Source organism: Oncorhynchus gorbuscha, linkage group LG04, assembly GCF_021184085.1.
Source record: "Oncorhynchus gorbuscha isolate QuinsamMale2020 ecotype Even-year linkage group LG04, OgorEven_v1.0, whole genome shotgun sequence".
Lineage (NCBI taxonomy): Eukaryota > Metazoa > Chordata > Actinopteri > Salmoniformes > Salmonidae > Oncorhynchus > Oncorhynchus gorbuscha.
The window spans coordinates 1,084,330-1,100,300 of record NC_060176.1 but is presented as its reverse complement, the minus strand read 5'-3'; the positions used below and the strand labels follow the sequence as shown (position 1 = coordinate 1,100,300).

Below are 15,971 nucleotides of genomic sequence, written 5' to 3'. Positions count from 1 at the left end.
CAAATCCTTCCCTCTATGTCTCTTTGTCTCCCTCAGGCCCGTCTCAGTGCGTAACTGTTCATCGGAGCTGTGTGACGTGCACTGGCGCGTGGGGCCGTGGCGAGCGTGCACAGCAGCCTGTGGCAGCGGGTTTCAGTCTCGCAGGGTGGACTGTGCCCACCTCAGGAGTGGCAGAACCCTGGCAGACCAACACTGCACCTGGCACAGACGCCCAGCCACCTGGCAGCACTGTAATGCCACCACCTGTGGAAGTGAGTGTGTAGTGTTTTTACCATGTTACCATATTACCCTCACTGCCTTTCCTCTGGCTTCTGAAGCTGGGGAATATGTCATTGGAGTGGCTTGGCATAAGTTTGACTAAAAAATACCTTTTACAAAAACGGTGACTTTGCACAAGTAAAATCACACAAACCCTCTTTTTAAACTGTTAAACGGCTTTTTAACAGTCCAGACCCAAATCTATATGGACATTTCACTGATGTTGAATTTTAGCCCGAATTTGACGTTAAGCCATACTCCTTAGCTTTCTGCTACTTTTTAATGGAAATGTGGTATGCGTTCCGTTCCAAGTGGCATTCTATTCCCTATATAGTACTACTGTTTACCAGAGTCCTATAAGAGCCCTGGTCAATGTAGTGCACTATAAAGGAAAAAGGGTGCCATTTGGGACATAACCATGTTCTTCTGTGGGGAGAATGGATGTTATTTTATCCCTCTGTCTCTGTGTCTCTGTGTAGGTGAATGTAAAGACACCACCCACTACTGTGCCGTGGTGAAGAGGTTAAAGCTTTGCTCCATCGACATGTACAAGCAGAGGTGTTGTGAGTCCTGTTTACAGGAGGATGGCTCCACCTAGTGTTCTAGGAGGAAGTTGCCCCTAGATGCTGGTCTTGGGTTAGTTTTGCATTTCCTCCACTAGTGGTTAAGGCTGGGAATGGGGAGGGGAAGCTGATCCTAGATCTGTACCTAGAGGAAACCCCTGAGTGTTGAGACACAGTGTGGACAACATAACTCTTGGAAGCCAAGGATGGATGGATGGATGGATGGAGGGATAGATTGAAGGAGGGATAGATTGAAGGAGGGATGGATTGAGGCAGGGAGGGAGAGATGGATAGACGGAAGGAGGGATGGATGGATGGATGGATGGATAGATTGGATGGATGGATGGATGGATGGATGGATGGATGGATGGATGGATAGCTTAAGGGAGGGATGGATGGATGGATGGGGATAGATGAAGGGGGGTGGATGGATGGATGGATGGAGGGATAGATTGAGGGATGGATGGAGGGATAGATGTATGGAGGGATAGATTGAGGCAGGGATAGATGGATGGAGGGATGGGTTTAGGGAGGGATGGATGGATGGATGGATGGAGGGATAGATTGAGGGAGGGATGAAGGCTTGGATTGAGGGATGGATGTATGTATGGAGGGATGGATGGAGGGATAGATTGAGGGAGGGATGAAGGCTTGGATTGAGGGAGGAATGTATGTATGGAGGGATGGATGGAGGGATAGATCAAGGGAGGGATGGATGGAGGATTAGCTTGAGGGAGAGAGGGAGGGATGTAGGGAGGGATGGATTGAGGGAGGGAGGGATAGATTGAGGGAGGGCTGGTGGGAGGGATAGATTGAGGGGGAGGGATAGATTGAGGGGGGAGGGATAGATAGAGGGAGGGCTGGATGGAGGCTTGGATTGAGGGAGAGAGAGATGGATGGAGGGATAGATTGAGGGAGGGATGGATGGATGGAGGAATAGATCGAAGGAAGGATGGATGGAGGCTTGGATTGAGGGAGGGAGGGACCATGTAACATAGTAGACTGGTCATAGCCTGAGACTGTTTGGAGTCTGCTTTAAAGACACTACCACCACAACATTGAGGAAATCTTTCTCACTTTTTCAGCACAACCTAAATGGATATTCCTCCCAATAATGATGCCCCAATGGCTTGATTAGACTGAGAAAGATACACAGGTGATTTTTGCCGGAGACTCTTTGGTGAAGACAAGCGTGCACAGATATGGAGTGGAGAAATTTTTCAGGTGGCCCAACCAATGTAATTTGATGCAAGCCTCAAATCTGGACCTATGGCCTTAGAAATGTAACACTTTACCAATACTAGCTATTTTCCCAATGACACATGTTTTCCACGGTAATGTGCACTGAATGGACGAACAGAAAGAAAGAATGCTCTAGCAACAAAACACCAATAGAAGCAGTGGTTTATGGGTATCCTGTGTTTATTTTTTAATTTATAACAAGTGCATGTATGAATGTATGAATATACTGTACACAGTGGTGGGGAAAGTACCGAATTGTCATACTTGAATAAAAGTAAAGATACCTTAATAGAAAATGACTCAAGTAAAAGGGAAGGTCATCAGTAAAATACTACTTGAGTAAAAGTATAAAAGTATTTGGTTTTAAATATACTTTGGTATCAAAAGTATAAATCATTTCAAGTATTTTATATTAAGCAAAACCAGACGACACCATTTTCTTATTTTTGTATTTAAAAACACACTCAGACATTATTTAGAACCTACGCATTTGTGTTTAGTGAGTCTGCCAAATCAGAGACAGTAGGGATGACCAGGGATGTTGTCTTGATAAGTGTATTGTATTGTAACATTTTCCTGTCCCGCTAAGCATTCAAAATGTAACAAGTACTTTTAGATGTCAAGGAAATGGTATGGAGTAAAAAGTACATTATTTTCTTTAGGGATGTTGTGAAGTCCATGTAAAGTACCGATACACAGAAAAAAACTACTTAAGTAGTACTTCAAAGTATTTTTACTTAAGTACTTTACACCACTGACTGTACATGTACATACAGTATACAATAGGCACTGGTCTGGATGTGTGATGCAGACTCCTATAAGACCATTGACATGTGTGAAGGCAAAGGGATGTCAGATTGTAGTGGAACGTCATTGACATAAGAAAACAACCATCTGAACCAAATCATTTGCATTAGAACCTACTAGACAGACAGTAGGAGGAAAAGCGGTTTCAAAATGATTTATTGGATATTGCATATTTGCCATAACAGTTAACATTCAATGTGTACATACATTTGAAACTTATTCATCAGAGTACAGTGCATACAGTAGTATGTATTATGTGAGATAATAATTGTCCACAGAAATGATCACTGTTTGGAATAAATAGGCCCTGCAGTGACCGAGAGAGGTATGGGTTGTGTTCCCAATGGCACCCAATCATATTCCCTACATCAGGGGTCGGAAACAGGTGGACGGGCCAAAATCTATTCCCACTAATAACAAGAGAGACATATGTGATTGTGTCTCAATGTAATCAAGGTATGAACTTATTGTTATTTTCCAATTCCATCTATTTTTCTGCTTGCTTGTGGTCCATTTGCATTGTACAAATTTCTATAATGATGTTCCGGGCCCCGCCCACCACCACTGCCCTACATACTGCAGTACTGGTCAAAAGTAGTGCACTATGTAGGGAATGCGGTGGCATTTAGGATGGGCCCCGAGAGAAAACATGACTGTCATATTTCTCTGTTTGAATAATGGGGTCTGTTCCTTTTTAGTATTGTTTTGATTATCCAACCAATGTGCTGCATTGTAAAATGTCTTGTAAATACTGTGTTTTAAGTGCAATATTGTACATTGAGAGTATGTAGATTTTTTGTGGGACTTTATTTTCTTACCTTATTTAGTTGTCTTAGCGCCTGTTTAAAAAGACTGGATAGAAACCATACAGTATATTAATAAGCACTTGCTGTTGTTGGATCACAGGTGTTTAATACCTTTCCCTTCTGGTTTCATTCTCATGCATTTTCCTACAATCACCAATGATTTGTAGAGACATGTCATGTGTTTTGCAGACACATTATCAAGTGCCACTCACTCAAACAAATGCATACTGACAATAATCAATGCTACTGATATTTAGGACAACATATGGATAACGTTACCATAACATTGGGTGTTGACATGGATACCGTTTGTAGAATCCTAACTGGACTGAAGGAGCATGTTTATGGAACAAAACTTTTAAATGCTCTAGAAAGACAACATACTAAGATAATAAAGACAGTTTGATCACCTGATATTTTGTTTGGTAATACTCATTATAAACACACAGAGGGAGACCATAAGACTCAATGACCATAAGACTCAATGACCATAAGACTCAATGACCATAAGACTCAATGACCATAAGACTCAATGACCATAAGACTCAATGACCATAAGACTCAATGACCATAAGACTCAATGACCATAAGACTCAATGACCATAAGACTCAATGACCATAAGACTCAATGACCATAAGACTCAATGACCATAAGACTCAATGACCATAAGACTCAATCTGTCAGTGTGATTTTATATGAAACTTTTTTCCAACAATGTGCATTATAAAGAGGCCACTATTTTTCTATAGCTTTTTTTCTAAACTCTAGTTAAAACATGTTTTATTGCTCCCTTCAAATGAAATCACACTGACAGATTATAATGAAGTTTCATATGAAATCACACTGAAAGATTATAATGAAGTTTCATATGAAATCACACTGACAGATTATAATGAAGTTTCATATGAAATCACACTGACAGATTATAATGACGTTTCATATGAAATCACACTGACAGATTATAATGAAGTTTCATATGAAATCACACTGACAGATTATAATGAAGTTTCATATGAAATCACACTGACAGATTATAATGAAGTTTCATATGAAATCACACTGACAGATTATAATGAAGTTTCAAATGAAATCACACTGACAGATTATAATGAAGTTTCAAATGAAATCACACTGACAGATTATAATGACGTTTCATATGAAATCACACTGACAGATAATGAAGTTTCATATGAAATCACACTGACAGATAATGAAGTTTCATATGAAATCACACTGACAGATTATAATGAAGTTTCATATGAAATCACACTGACAGATTATAATGAAGTTTCATATGAAATCACACTGACAGATTATAATGAAGTTTCATATGAAATCACACTGACAGATTATAATGAAGTTTCAAATGAAATCACACTGACAGATTATAATGAAGTTTCAAATGAAATCACACTGACAGATTATAATGAAGTTTCCGGTCTTTTGCACTTTGAACCATTATTTTGGACTATGAAAATAACCCTGAAAGTTCTGCATTGTTTGAATTTCAATAAATGTGTGACTGGTGACTTGATGCAGAGTTTGGCACACGGACACACAAGGATAATTCATTAAGAAATGAAGTGCTTGTTTTAATGACTAATGATTCGCAAATTTGTAAAACAAAGATTAGCCAACTATTCAATCAAAACCATCAACCAGAATACAGGGAAGTTTATTTTATAACGGCCTGTTTGTTCATAATTGTTGGTTCCATTTGATTATCACATCATTGATACTTACTATACAGGTAGTAGGAAAATCAAATGAAAACATAACAGACCAAACAAAAGTAGTTTTGTCTTCACACGCTCTTTTTAAGATTAAAAGCATTGGTCACCAAATATCATGGTTAAATGTTATGACACCACAGCCACCGCCATGCCGGCGGCCATCTTGTTAATGTCCTTAGATGGCAACTTCCTGTAGAACCTGTGTCCCCTGTCGTCGCTGTCCTCAAACACGAAGCCCGGCAGGGAGTCGTAGCTAGCTGGACAAACGCTGATCCTACAACACAAAATCATACCATTACCTGAATGATATACGATAAAATACCAGAAAATGCAATACCTTTATTGTTCGCTCGTGGAAAAGCACATCATAATCATCCACAAATTCACAACACTAGCACTTATTAAGCTTGAGGTTATAAAAGTGATTCAGTTTTACATCAGTCATTCATTTCATTCAGGTAGTAAAACAGCTTGACTTTTGTTTGATGTCCCTCCTAGGATGTAACGGCTGATTCCAGGGGACTCCAGACTAAATGTTTGTAGGTTAACTTTGTGTGTGTGTGTCAAATCAAATGTTACTCATCACGTACACAGTTTACAGCAGGTATAAACAGTGCAGCGAAATGCTCAGTGTGTGTGTGCATCTCTGCTGGGTAACTGTGTGTGTGTGTGTTACCTCTTGGGGGTGAACTCTGTGCTGTACATGGTGCCGCTCTCCAATGGGGCATCAGCCCTCAAGGGGGCGTGAGCTGGCTTGAAGCTCACATTGGGCTGCAGTTCATGGGGTGTAAAATGGGCCTGGATAAGAGAATACAATCAAATAGAATAGATTTTCAAATAATGGCTTCTAAGAATGTGGCCTAGAGCCAAAGAGAGACAGGGGCTCTGCTACACTCTTAGAGAAAAAGGTGCTATTTAGAACCTAAAAGGGTTACTCCGCTACGCCCATAGGAGAACCCTTAGGATAACCCATAAGATAACCCTTTGAAGAACCCTTTTTGGTTGTAACACAAAAGTGTTCTACCAGGAACCAAAAAAAGGTTACTCCTACGGGGACTGCCGAAGAACAAACTTGAAACACTTTTTCTAAGAGTGTATATGTGTAGATAATTGAGCAGTGTCTCAAAGAACACCCTAAACCCACCCATATCTGGTCAAAACTAGTGCACTCCATGGAGGCAGTACTGAGAACTGGCCGGTGATTTCAGATGGTAGGTACTATAATATCTTCTATTGTTGTGTCCTTCCGCAGGGCACTTAGCCCCTAAAACAGCTCCATAGGTGATACAATGTATCTGATCCTGTGCTCCTCCCAAAAGTATTTTTCTATAGGCAGGGTGTGATTTGAGAATTGCCCTGGCATGCCAATGGAAACAGAAGTCTTGAATTGCCTTGAAAGTGGTGAGGTGGTCCATCCTTCCGGTGGCTCTCTGCATCTCTTCAGGCTTCTTGATCATGGCCTGTCTCTTGACCTCCCAAGGCTGGTAGTCATTCCTCATGGTGGTGCAGACCTGGAGGTAGTGGGGTGGGAACGTTCATTTTGATGCTACAATAAACGTACCCCAACAAATCCCAACTGACCCGGTGACAGGACAAAATGAGAACGCACCGTTTTGAACGGAATAAAACATATATTCTGTCATATTTATGTGCTGTTGAAATAATCACCCAAGAATTTAACAGCAAACACTTTAGTGAACAACATAACTATAATATTACATCAGAACATCCATATCAGTAAGACACGATATCAGTATGGCAATACATATAAGTACAACAACATAACCGTTAAACGATATATCAGCCCAGCAATATATTAACAGGTGCAGTGCATTCGGAAAGTATTCAGACCCCGTCACTTTAAAAAAACTATATACGTTACAGCCTTATTCAAAAATGGATTAAATACATGTTTTTCCTCATCAATCTACACACAATACCCCATAATGGCAAAGGAAGGAGAAGTAAAAAAATAAAAAGGAAATATTGCATTTACATAATTATTCACAGACTTTACTCAGTACGTTGTTGAATTTACAGTCTTCTTGTGTATGACGCTACAAGCTCGGCACACGTATTTGGGGTGGCAGGTAGCCTAGTGGTTAGAGTGTTAGGCCAGTAAGGTTGCTGGATCGAATCCCTGAGCTGACAAGGTAAAAATCTTTCATTCTGCCCCTGAACAAGGCAGTTAACCCACTGTTCCCCGGTAGGCCGTCACTGTAAATAAGAATTTGTTCTTAACTGACTTGCCTAGTTAAATAAATGAATAAAATAAACTGGGGAGTTTCTCCCATTCTTCTCTGCAGATCTTCTCAAGCTCGGTCAGGTTGGATGGGGAGAGTCGCTGCAAAGACATTCAAAGACTTGTCCCGAAGCCACTCCTTCATTGTCTTGGCTGTGTGCTTAGGGTCATTGTTCTGTTGGAAGGTGAACCGTGGCCCCAGTCGGAGGTCCCGAGCGCTCTGGAACAGGTTTTCATCAAGGATCTCTCTGTACTTGCTCCGTTAATCTTTCCCTCAATCCTGTCTAGTCTCCCAGTTCCTACCGCTGAAAAACATCCCCACAGCATGATGCTGCAACCACCATGCTTGGGATGGTGCCAGGTTTCCTCCAGACTTGATGTTTGGCATTCAGGCCAAAGTGTTAAATCTTGGTTTTATCAGCAGAGAATCTGTCCACTCTACCATAAAGGCCTGATTGGTAGAGTTCTGCAGAGATGGTTGTCCTTCTGGAAGGTTCTCCCATCTCCACAGAGGAACTCTTGAGCTCTGTCAGAATGACCATCTATACAGGTAGTAGCAAAAATATATCAAAAACATAACTCCCTGACAAAGCCCCTTCTGATCCGATTGCTCAGTTTGGCTGGGCGGCCAGCTCTAGGAAAATTCTTAGTGGTTCCAAACTTCTTCCATTTAATGATGGAGACCACTGTGTTCTTGGGGACCTTCAATGCTGCAGACATTTTTTAGTACCCTTCACCAGATCTGTGCCTCGTCACAATCCTGTCTTGCAGTTTTATCAACAATTCCTTCAACCTCATGCCTTGGTTTTTGCTCTGACATGCACTGTCAACTGTGGTACCTTATGTAGACAGCTGTGTGCCTTTCCAAATTATGTCCAATCAATTGAATTTACCACAGGTGGACTCCAATCAAGTTGTAGGAACATCTCAAAGATGATCAATGGAAACAGGATGCACCTGAGCTCAATTTTGAATCTCATAGCAAAAGGTCTGAAGGTCTGAATACTTATGGAAAAATTGTATTTTTATTTGTTTTTATAAATGAGCAAAAATGCCTAAATACCTGTTTTTACTTTGTCATTATGAGGTATCATGTGTAGATTCATGAGGATTTGTTTTTAAAATGGATTAAATAGAATAAGGCTGAAATATAACAAAATGTGGAAAAAGTCAAAGGGTCTGAATTCTTTCTGAATGCACTGTAAATATTCAGACCATTCGCTAGGAGACTTGAAATTGAGCTCAGGTGCATCCTCAGATGACTCTGACAGAATGACATTTCACCAATCAGGCCTTTATGGTAGATTTGCCAGACGGATGCCACTCCTCAGTAAAAGGCAGCCCACTTGGAGTTTACCAAAAGGCACCTAAAGGTCTCTCAGACCATGAGAAACAGGATTCTCTGGTCTGAGGAAACCAAGATTGAATGCTTTGGCCTGAATGCCAAGCATCACATTTGGTGGAAACCTGGCACCATCCCTACGCAGAAGCATGGTGGTGGCAGCATCATGCTGTAGGGATGTTTTTCAGTGGCAGGCCCTGGAAGACTAGTCAGGATCGAGGGCAAGATGAATGGAGCAAAGTACAGAGATCCTTGATGAAAACCTGCTCCAGAGCGCTCAGGACCTCAGACTGGGATGAAGGTTCACCTTCCAACAGGACAAGACCCTAAGAACATAGCCAAGACAACGCAGGAGTGGCTTCAGTTCAAGTCTATGAATGTCCTTGAGTGGCCCAGCCAGAGCCTGGATTTGAACCTGATCGAACCTATGGAGAGACCTGAAGATAGCTTTGCAGCGACTCTCCCCATCGAACCTGACATTTGCCAAAATTTCTAAAAACCTGTTTTTGATTTGTCGTTATGCTGTATTGTGTGGAGATTGAGGGCAAAAAAATATTTAATCCACTTTAGAATAAGGCCGTAACGTAACAAAATGTGTAAAAAGTCAAGAGGTCTGAATACTTTGTGAATGCCTGTATCGTCTCATCACCACCTGGAAGGGAGCTGATGACTTGGTGGGCCGATTGAAAGGCTTGGCAGAGATGAAGGGCTGGATGTTGTGTTGGACATAGACTGAACCAGACGTGGTGCTCATGTCCATGTGCTCTGTGGGGCTGACATACTGCAGGCTCTTGTGCAGCTGAGGCAGGGCCACGGGCCACTGCTGGAAACGCTCCTTAAACTCTGTGCTGCTCTGAAAGGGAACGTCAGACGTCACCTAGGAACAGAGTAGAGTGGAATAGAGGTTTATTGTTCACCCTCAGATGGACATTTGACTTTGGTTTCACCTCAGTAACATATATCAACTCACCAGATAATCACATTGAAAATAACAACATATTCAAACAAAACTACACGTCTATCTTGAATCTGCACTTCAATTAGGATATATATATATTTTTTAAACATTTTAGTCATTTGCAGACGTTCTTATCCAGAGCAACTTAACTCTAATTGCTCTTGTAAGTGCCTTGCTCAAGGGCACATCAAGAGATTTCACCTAGTCAGCTCGGTTACTGGCCCAACCTCTTAACCGCTAGGCTACCACCCAGAGATATTTCATCAGCCACTGTCTACTAATGATCAAATACCAGTTGACGTTATCACTGGCCAGAAAATGTAAGTGAAGAGGAGTGAGTTAGTGAGATATTAATCTGGGTTAACCTAGAACTAAAATCATGTGTAATTTGATCAGATGCTCGATTACATAGTCTGTGACTAGTGAGATGTCATTAAACACAGCGTTACCTTTCCAGGGTTAGGCTTATAGCTCTGGGGCAGCTGTCCTGGCAGGCCCTGGTAGTCTCTACGGTTGGTGGTGAGGTCTTGTAGGGGCTGGCTACTGGGTTTATAGGGCTCTGGAGCCTTCACCCAGCGTGCCTCCAGAGGGTGGGACACATAGCACTGCTGGTTACTGGTCACCCCATCGAAGGGGGTATCGGACATTTTGGGGATACTGGAGGGCTTGAAGCTCTCCCTGGGGGCAAGGCCTCGGGAGAGGAAGTCGTCCTGGAATGTGGTGTGGCCGTCGAACTTGGCGTCTGGCGGGTGGTAGGTCAGGTCGGGTTTCTTCAGCTCCCGCTTGCACATCTCCCACTGTCGGAAATCCTCTTGAAACATTAAAAGGGTTGAAACATTAAACGATTTGTATGTGTTAGTTTTGGTTATAACCATAGTTTATTTATAGAGAGCATTTGTTATGATGTAATGTTGATGTATAAAATATCCCATAGAAATTGCAACGTATTAATTTTAAATGCCAATATTTCTTATATAATACTAAAATAAGGATCACTGTGCGGTACCCCTTGTAGAAATGTGTCATATGTAATATGTCTGGTATGTCATCAAACAACTCAGAATAGCTCACCTTTGTATGTAGGCACTGTATCCATTTTGTGCCCTGTTGTGCGTACCCTCTCACTGGGTCTGGAAGGGGCGAAGGGTTGGACCTCATAAAGGCTGTAGTCCTGTTTGTAGGTGGTCCCCAGATCTATGTCTCCAGGTTTGGGTTTGTACTCCGCCTGCTGTTTCCCCGGGCGTCGAGTCACCACGTAGGGAATAAAGTCAGTCCTAGGAAGAGTGAGAGAGTAACCAGTCTTTTTCATTCATTTGGGATTGAGACCTCTGTGGATAACTCCTAATTAATATAGTTAGTGATATCTCCATAAGAGGTTGACTTTGGAATATGGAATCGGGTCAATTTTTAGAGACCACTTAAAGGTACATTTTCCAAAATCCCCTCAAATTCGCATGAGGGGTGTGTGTGTGTGTGTGCACCTCAAAGGACTTTGCATTAAATGAGAGTGGTTGAATAGCAGAAGATTGACACAGGCTCAAATAGCACCCTATTCCCTTACATTTGGTTGTACACTACTTTTGTCCCCTGCCCTATGTGGCATTCTTGGCCAAAAGTAGTGTACTTGAAAGGGATTGGTGTTTCATTAAGGTGTGATCCATGACTAAGGCGTTTACTTGAATGTAGTAGTTCCATCCATTCTGCCCCGGTCACCGTGGTTAACAGGCTTTGGTTTCAGGCTCTGGGGCGGGTTGTATCCTCCATAGGCGGGGTACTTCTCTGTGTACTCGGTCAGGACACATGTCACATTGGGCTTTCCATACAGAGCTGTGGGTCGGTGGGGGCAGCGATGGCGTCTAGAGAGAGGGCAAAGTTCAAAACTTGATTTTACTGAACGTGGTCTATCTTAATCTTGATAGATGTGCTGACGTGCATTAACAGTGGACTAATGAGCACAATACCAATAGTGTAGTATTCATTTACAATGCAATTATGGTGACTGGCAGCGAGTTAGGCTAGTTACGTAGCATGCCACCCTACACTTAGAAAGAGCATCCTCTGCATGAAATAACAGACTAGTCATCTTAACTCTTCCTTTAGTTAAGTGCAGAATGGAAACCAGCAGGCTGGGTGTGAGCAATTATCTACCTGGTTATGCAATGCAATGAATATGTACTGACTGAACTTGGTGTGAATTCTTTAAAAGAATGCCAGACTTGTATTTCATCTTAGATTAACAGACATTTAACTCAATATGATGCATCAGACATGCATTTCTATTGCATCTATGGTGACTTAACAGGCACAGTAACATAATTCATTCCCATGGTCAGACTCAGAATCAGGAAAACATGATTGCATCTATGGTGACTTAACAGGCACAGTAACATAATTCATTCCCATGGTCAGACTCAGAATCAGGAAAAACAGGATTGCATTCACTGACCTATTTGAAAGGCGTATGAAAACATTGTGCAACAATCACATGATAATAAACCAAACATGATAATACCCTACATTGGAGTATTGTGTTAACATAGTTAGTTGGGAGTCAAATAAAGAGTAGAAGAAAATAAACTGAACTTGAATAAACTGACAACTGTAATCAATAGGATACCAATGTCAGAAACCATGGGCTACATTTTCAATGATTGCTGTGGATTTTGAATAGCTGATATCGTTTCGGGGCAATAAGAAATGCACTAGTTTGTGTGTAACCAAGGGCGTTGTCTTTACTCATGAGTGTCTGAGCAAGTGATAATAGAGACATAGCTAGCTACACAGCAGTGTGAGTTATGGTAGGCCTACAGATCACAATTTACAATGCCATATGGGTCGTTCTAAGAATATCAGCATTTCTAGTTTTGTAGCGAATGGATTGGACAGAGTTTTTACAACAGTGATTCATAATGAATGTTAGTCAATAATATAAATACAATATTTTCCATGTTAATGTCAACTCCAGCACTACTTGGCATACGCGTGTCAATTCACTAGTTAGTCAATCCTAAATTAACGCACGGAAATAATTTATTCACACACAAACTTGTGGAAACACTGGTAATCTCATGAATGTAATCATACTTTTTTTTTCTAGACTAAATCAATACATCCTCCTTACCCACAGCTGCAGATCTCACATATGCATAGCCGTTTCATTTCTTTAGGGGGGGGGGCTAGCGTGTTTCTGCAATCCCACAAACACCGCCCGAAAGCTCCGTTCTTTTATACCTCAGTGGACAGCTCGCGCTACTGTGCAGTTTTGTTTCTATGGAAGCAGCACGTTACCCCAGCAACCCTTGAGCATCCTAGTAACGACGTAACGTACTACGTCATTTAAACAGCGGCGTCAACATTTTACGTATTGTTCCGGGCAAACAACGTGAGTGAGTTGTGTCCACGTTTGTGTTTTATGTGACTTTTGTCGCATAATATTGAGATTTCTTATATGATATGATCATTTATTTTAGGTTATGAATCATATATAGTAATATACTACTTTGTATATAACGCTAACATTGTTGTCCACGTTTCTTTTAGCTGAGTGCAGCATATTGTAAAATACTGTAAGTTGCAGCTACATATCAAGCACCTTTTGTATTGCTGTCATTCAGAATGGAGGTGTGTTGTTGTCTTACTAACTAACTTTGCTGTGTTGAGTGCACTGGCACTGATCAGTATTTATTGCAGTAGCTAGCTAGCTAGGTAATAGTGACATTACTAGATGATATCTCCTAAAGTTTGTTTCCTCGCCTGATGTCTTAGCTAGTCCAAAGCAGTCAAACATGGGACACACCAGTTTGGATAAGATCAAAGCACTACAGAAGAATCCAGCCAACGTCAGGAACCTGTGCATTCTGGCACACGTGGACCATGGTAGGTTCCATTGACTTGATTATTGAGAATGTTGCACGGGATAATACTGTACAGGGTCACGATGACAGTTGTTTGCATGCATGACCATTTGTAGTGACACTCCATTCATATCCACCACTATCTTTTTTGTAGGCAAAACAACTCTGGCAGATAGCTTGGTGGCCAGCAATGGCATTATATCAAGTCGCTTAGCCGGAAAGGTTAGTATGACTTGATCTCAATCATCTGTAGTGGTATTATCCTTGTCATACTACTGTAGCCAGACTTTGTTATTTGGCCCTTTTACTAATCTAGTTGTGTGTCCCTGATCTCCACATTGATCTGTGATATGGTCATGTATACATCTGTGTTCTGATGTTGTTTCTGTATTAGCTGAGGTACCTGGACAGTCGGGAGGATGAGCAGATCCGAGGGATCACGATGAAGTCCAGCGCCATCTCACTGCACTATGCTTCTGGTAAGATGACACAGTAGGAACATGTTGACTTGGATACGTTGAGACCTGTTGTGAGGCGGACTACTTGTCTCCGTCTAATTGACCCTTGCGTGTGTGTGTGCCTGTGTGTGTGTCTCAGGGGAGAATGACTACCTGATAAACTTGATTGACTCTCCGGGCCATGTGGACTTCTCGTCTGAGGTGTCCACCGCCGTCAGACTATGTGATGGGGCCATTGTCATCGTAGATGCTGTGGAGGGAGTTTGTCCACAGGTAAGGCAATTGCAGGCAATGACTGTGTCCCAAATGGCACCCTAGGGCTCTGGTCAAAAGTAGTGGGATTTTGGACACTTATGAACTTAGGTTATAGCCTTGGGGCTCCCGAGTGGCTCAGTGGTGTAAGGCACTGCATCTCAGTGCTAGAGGCATCACTACAGACCCTGGTTCAATTCCAGGCTCTATCACAACCAGCTGTGATTAGAAGTCCCATATGGCGGTACACAATTGGCCCTGTGTTGTCCGGAGTAGGCCATCATTGTAAATAAGAATTTGTTCTTAACTGACTTGCCTGGTTAAATAAAGGTTATTTAAATAACTACCTGTTCTTCACTGGTTCTGCATTAGTGTTTCATTAAATAGTTTCATGGAAATGGGGCACCAAGCTCTCACACACTTTATCATTGAGATTTTACTTTTTGCATTTTTTGCAAATTTCCTTAAATTCTACACATTTCTCAATAGAGCTGAAATGTATTTTCTGCCATTTTAAAGCTAATTTCCAGCAATTCTACTAATTTTGCCTTAGAGCTGAGAGAAATGTGGCAGTTTTAGAATTCATTTCCTGAGATTCTACATATTCTACCATGGAGCTGAGAGAAAATGTGTCAGTTTTAAAGCTAATTTCCTGCAAGTCTATGCATTTTGCTGTGTTTTTCAAGACTGCCTAATTCATTGTTTTGGGAATTTTCTCCCTTACTGTCTAGCTTTTATTTGCATGATTGTTAGTTCTCAAAGATTATATTATTTGAAAAAAGATCTCTACATACTTTATATCTGGCTTTAGATGGTTCAGTTTACACAAGGTGTGTTTTCATCCCGAAAATTAATAATAAAACATGTTGTTTGGACTGAGGCGACCCGAAAAGGCTTAGGTGGCCTGTGCAAGGATTTAAATTGCAGAAAAATCCCTGTCATTGTTTTGGAATGTGATATGAAATATATTTGTCGCTCTACTTTCTCAACTTCGTGGCATTTTCATTTTGTCTTTGTTGACGTGACACTTGGTCATTTACTCAGAGTATCAGTGTGTGTGTGTGTGTGTGTGTCCGCCCATCCGTCCGTAGACCCAAGCAGTGCTGCGTCAGGCATGGCTGGAGAACATCAGGCCTGTGCTGGTGATCAACAAGATTGACCGGCTCATCATGGAGCTGAAGCTCACCTCTCAGGAAGCCTACACACACCTGCAGAAGATTCTAGAACAGGTGAGTCCCTGACCTCTAAAGACAAGTGTGATTAGTCAAAAAACACAAGACAGAAACAGTATACCTGCCATATAAGTAGCACGCAATTAATTGCCCCTGATGGTAAGTTGAATCGAACTGAATTGAATGTACTGTTTTCGGTTAAGGAATCAGTTATAACAGAGACATGTTCTGGAACGTTTATGATTCTTAATACAGAAGTGTATTCATCAAGTGTATTAAACAG

General features: G+C 41.5%; 3 protein-coding genes across 3 annotated transcripts in view; 2 read left to right on the top strand and 1 right to left on the bottom strand.

Annotated features, from left to right (window-relative positions):
- LOC124033450 (ADAMTS-like protein 1) overlaps nucleotides 1-1,104 on the top strand; it is a 36,678-nt gene extending 35,574 nt beyond the window's left edge. The window contains exons 9-10 of the mRNA XM_046345480.1: nucleotides 37-251; nucleotides 738-1,104. Coding sequence (XP_046201436.1) covers nucleotides 37-251; nucleotides 738-856 — 334 coding nt within the window. The 3' untranslated portion in view covers nucleotides 857-1,104. The remainder of the gene's footprint in view (nucleotides 1-36; nucleotides 252-737) is intronic.
- A 1,915-nt stretch (nucleotides 1,105-3,019) lies between these two features.
- Nucleotides 3,020-13,200, bottom strand: saxo2 (stabilizer of axonemal microtubules 2). Its single transcript, XM_046345521.1, has 8 exons — nucleotides 13,074-13,200; nucleotides 11,629-11,808; nucleotides 11,024-11,226; nucleotides 10,402-10,763; nucleotides 9,647-9,871; nucleotides 6,802-6,921; nucleotides 6,087-6,208; nucleotides 3,020-5,684 (listed from the first exon to the last, which is right to left on the bottom strand). The coding sequence occupies exons 1-8, from the start codon at nucleotides 13,109-13,111 to the stop codon at nucleotides 5,537-5,539; spliced, it is 1,398 nt and encodes a 465-aa protein (XP_046201477.1). The 5' UTR covers nucleotides 13,112-13,200; the 3' UTR covers nucleotides 3,020-5,536.
- Nucleotides 13,201-13,355: 155 nt separating this feature from the next.
- Nucleotides 13,356-15,971, top strand: part of efl1 (elongation factor like GTPase 1) — a 98,108-nt gene continuing 95,492 nt past the window's right edge. The window contains exons 1-6 of the mRNA XM_046345520.1: nucleotides 13,356-13,518; nucleotides 13,718-13,828; nucleotides 13,961-14,028; nucleotides 14,201-14,285; nucleotides 14,404-14,537; nucleotides 15,608-15,745. Of these exons, the coding sequence (XP_046201476.1) occupies nucleotides 13,738-13,828; nucleotides 13,961-14,028; nucleotides 14,201-14,285; nucleotides 14,404-14,537; nucleotides 15,608-15,745 (516 nt within the window). The 5' untranslated portion in view covers nucleotides 13,356-13,518; nucleotides 13,718-13,737. The remainder of the gene's footprint in view (nucleotides 13,519-13,717; nucleotides 13,829-13,960; nucleotides 14,029-14,200; nucleotides 14,286-14,403; nucleotides 14,538-15,607; nucleotides 15,746-15,971) is intronic.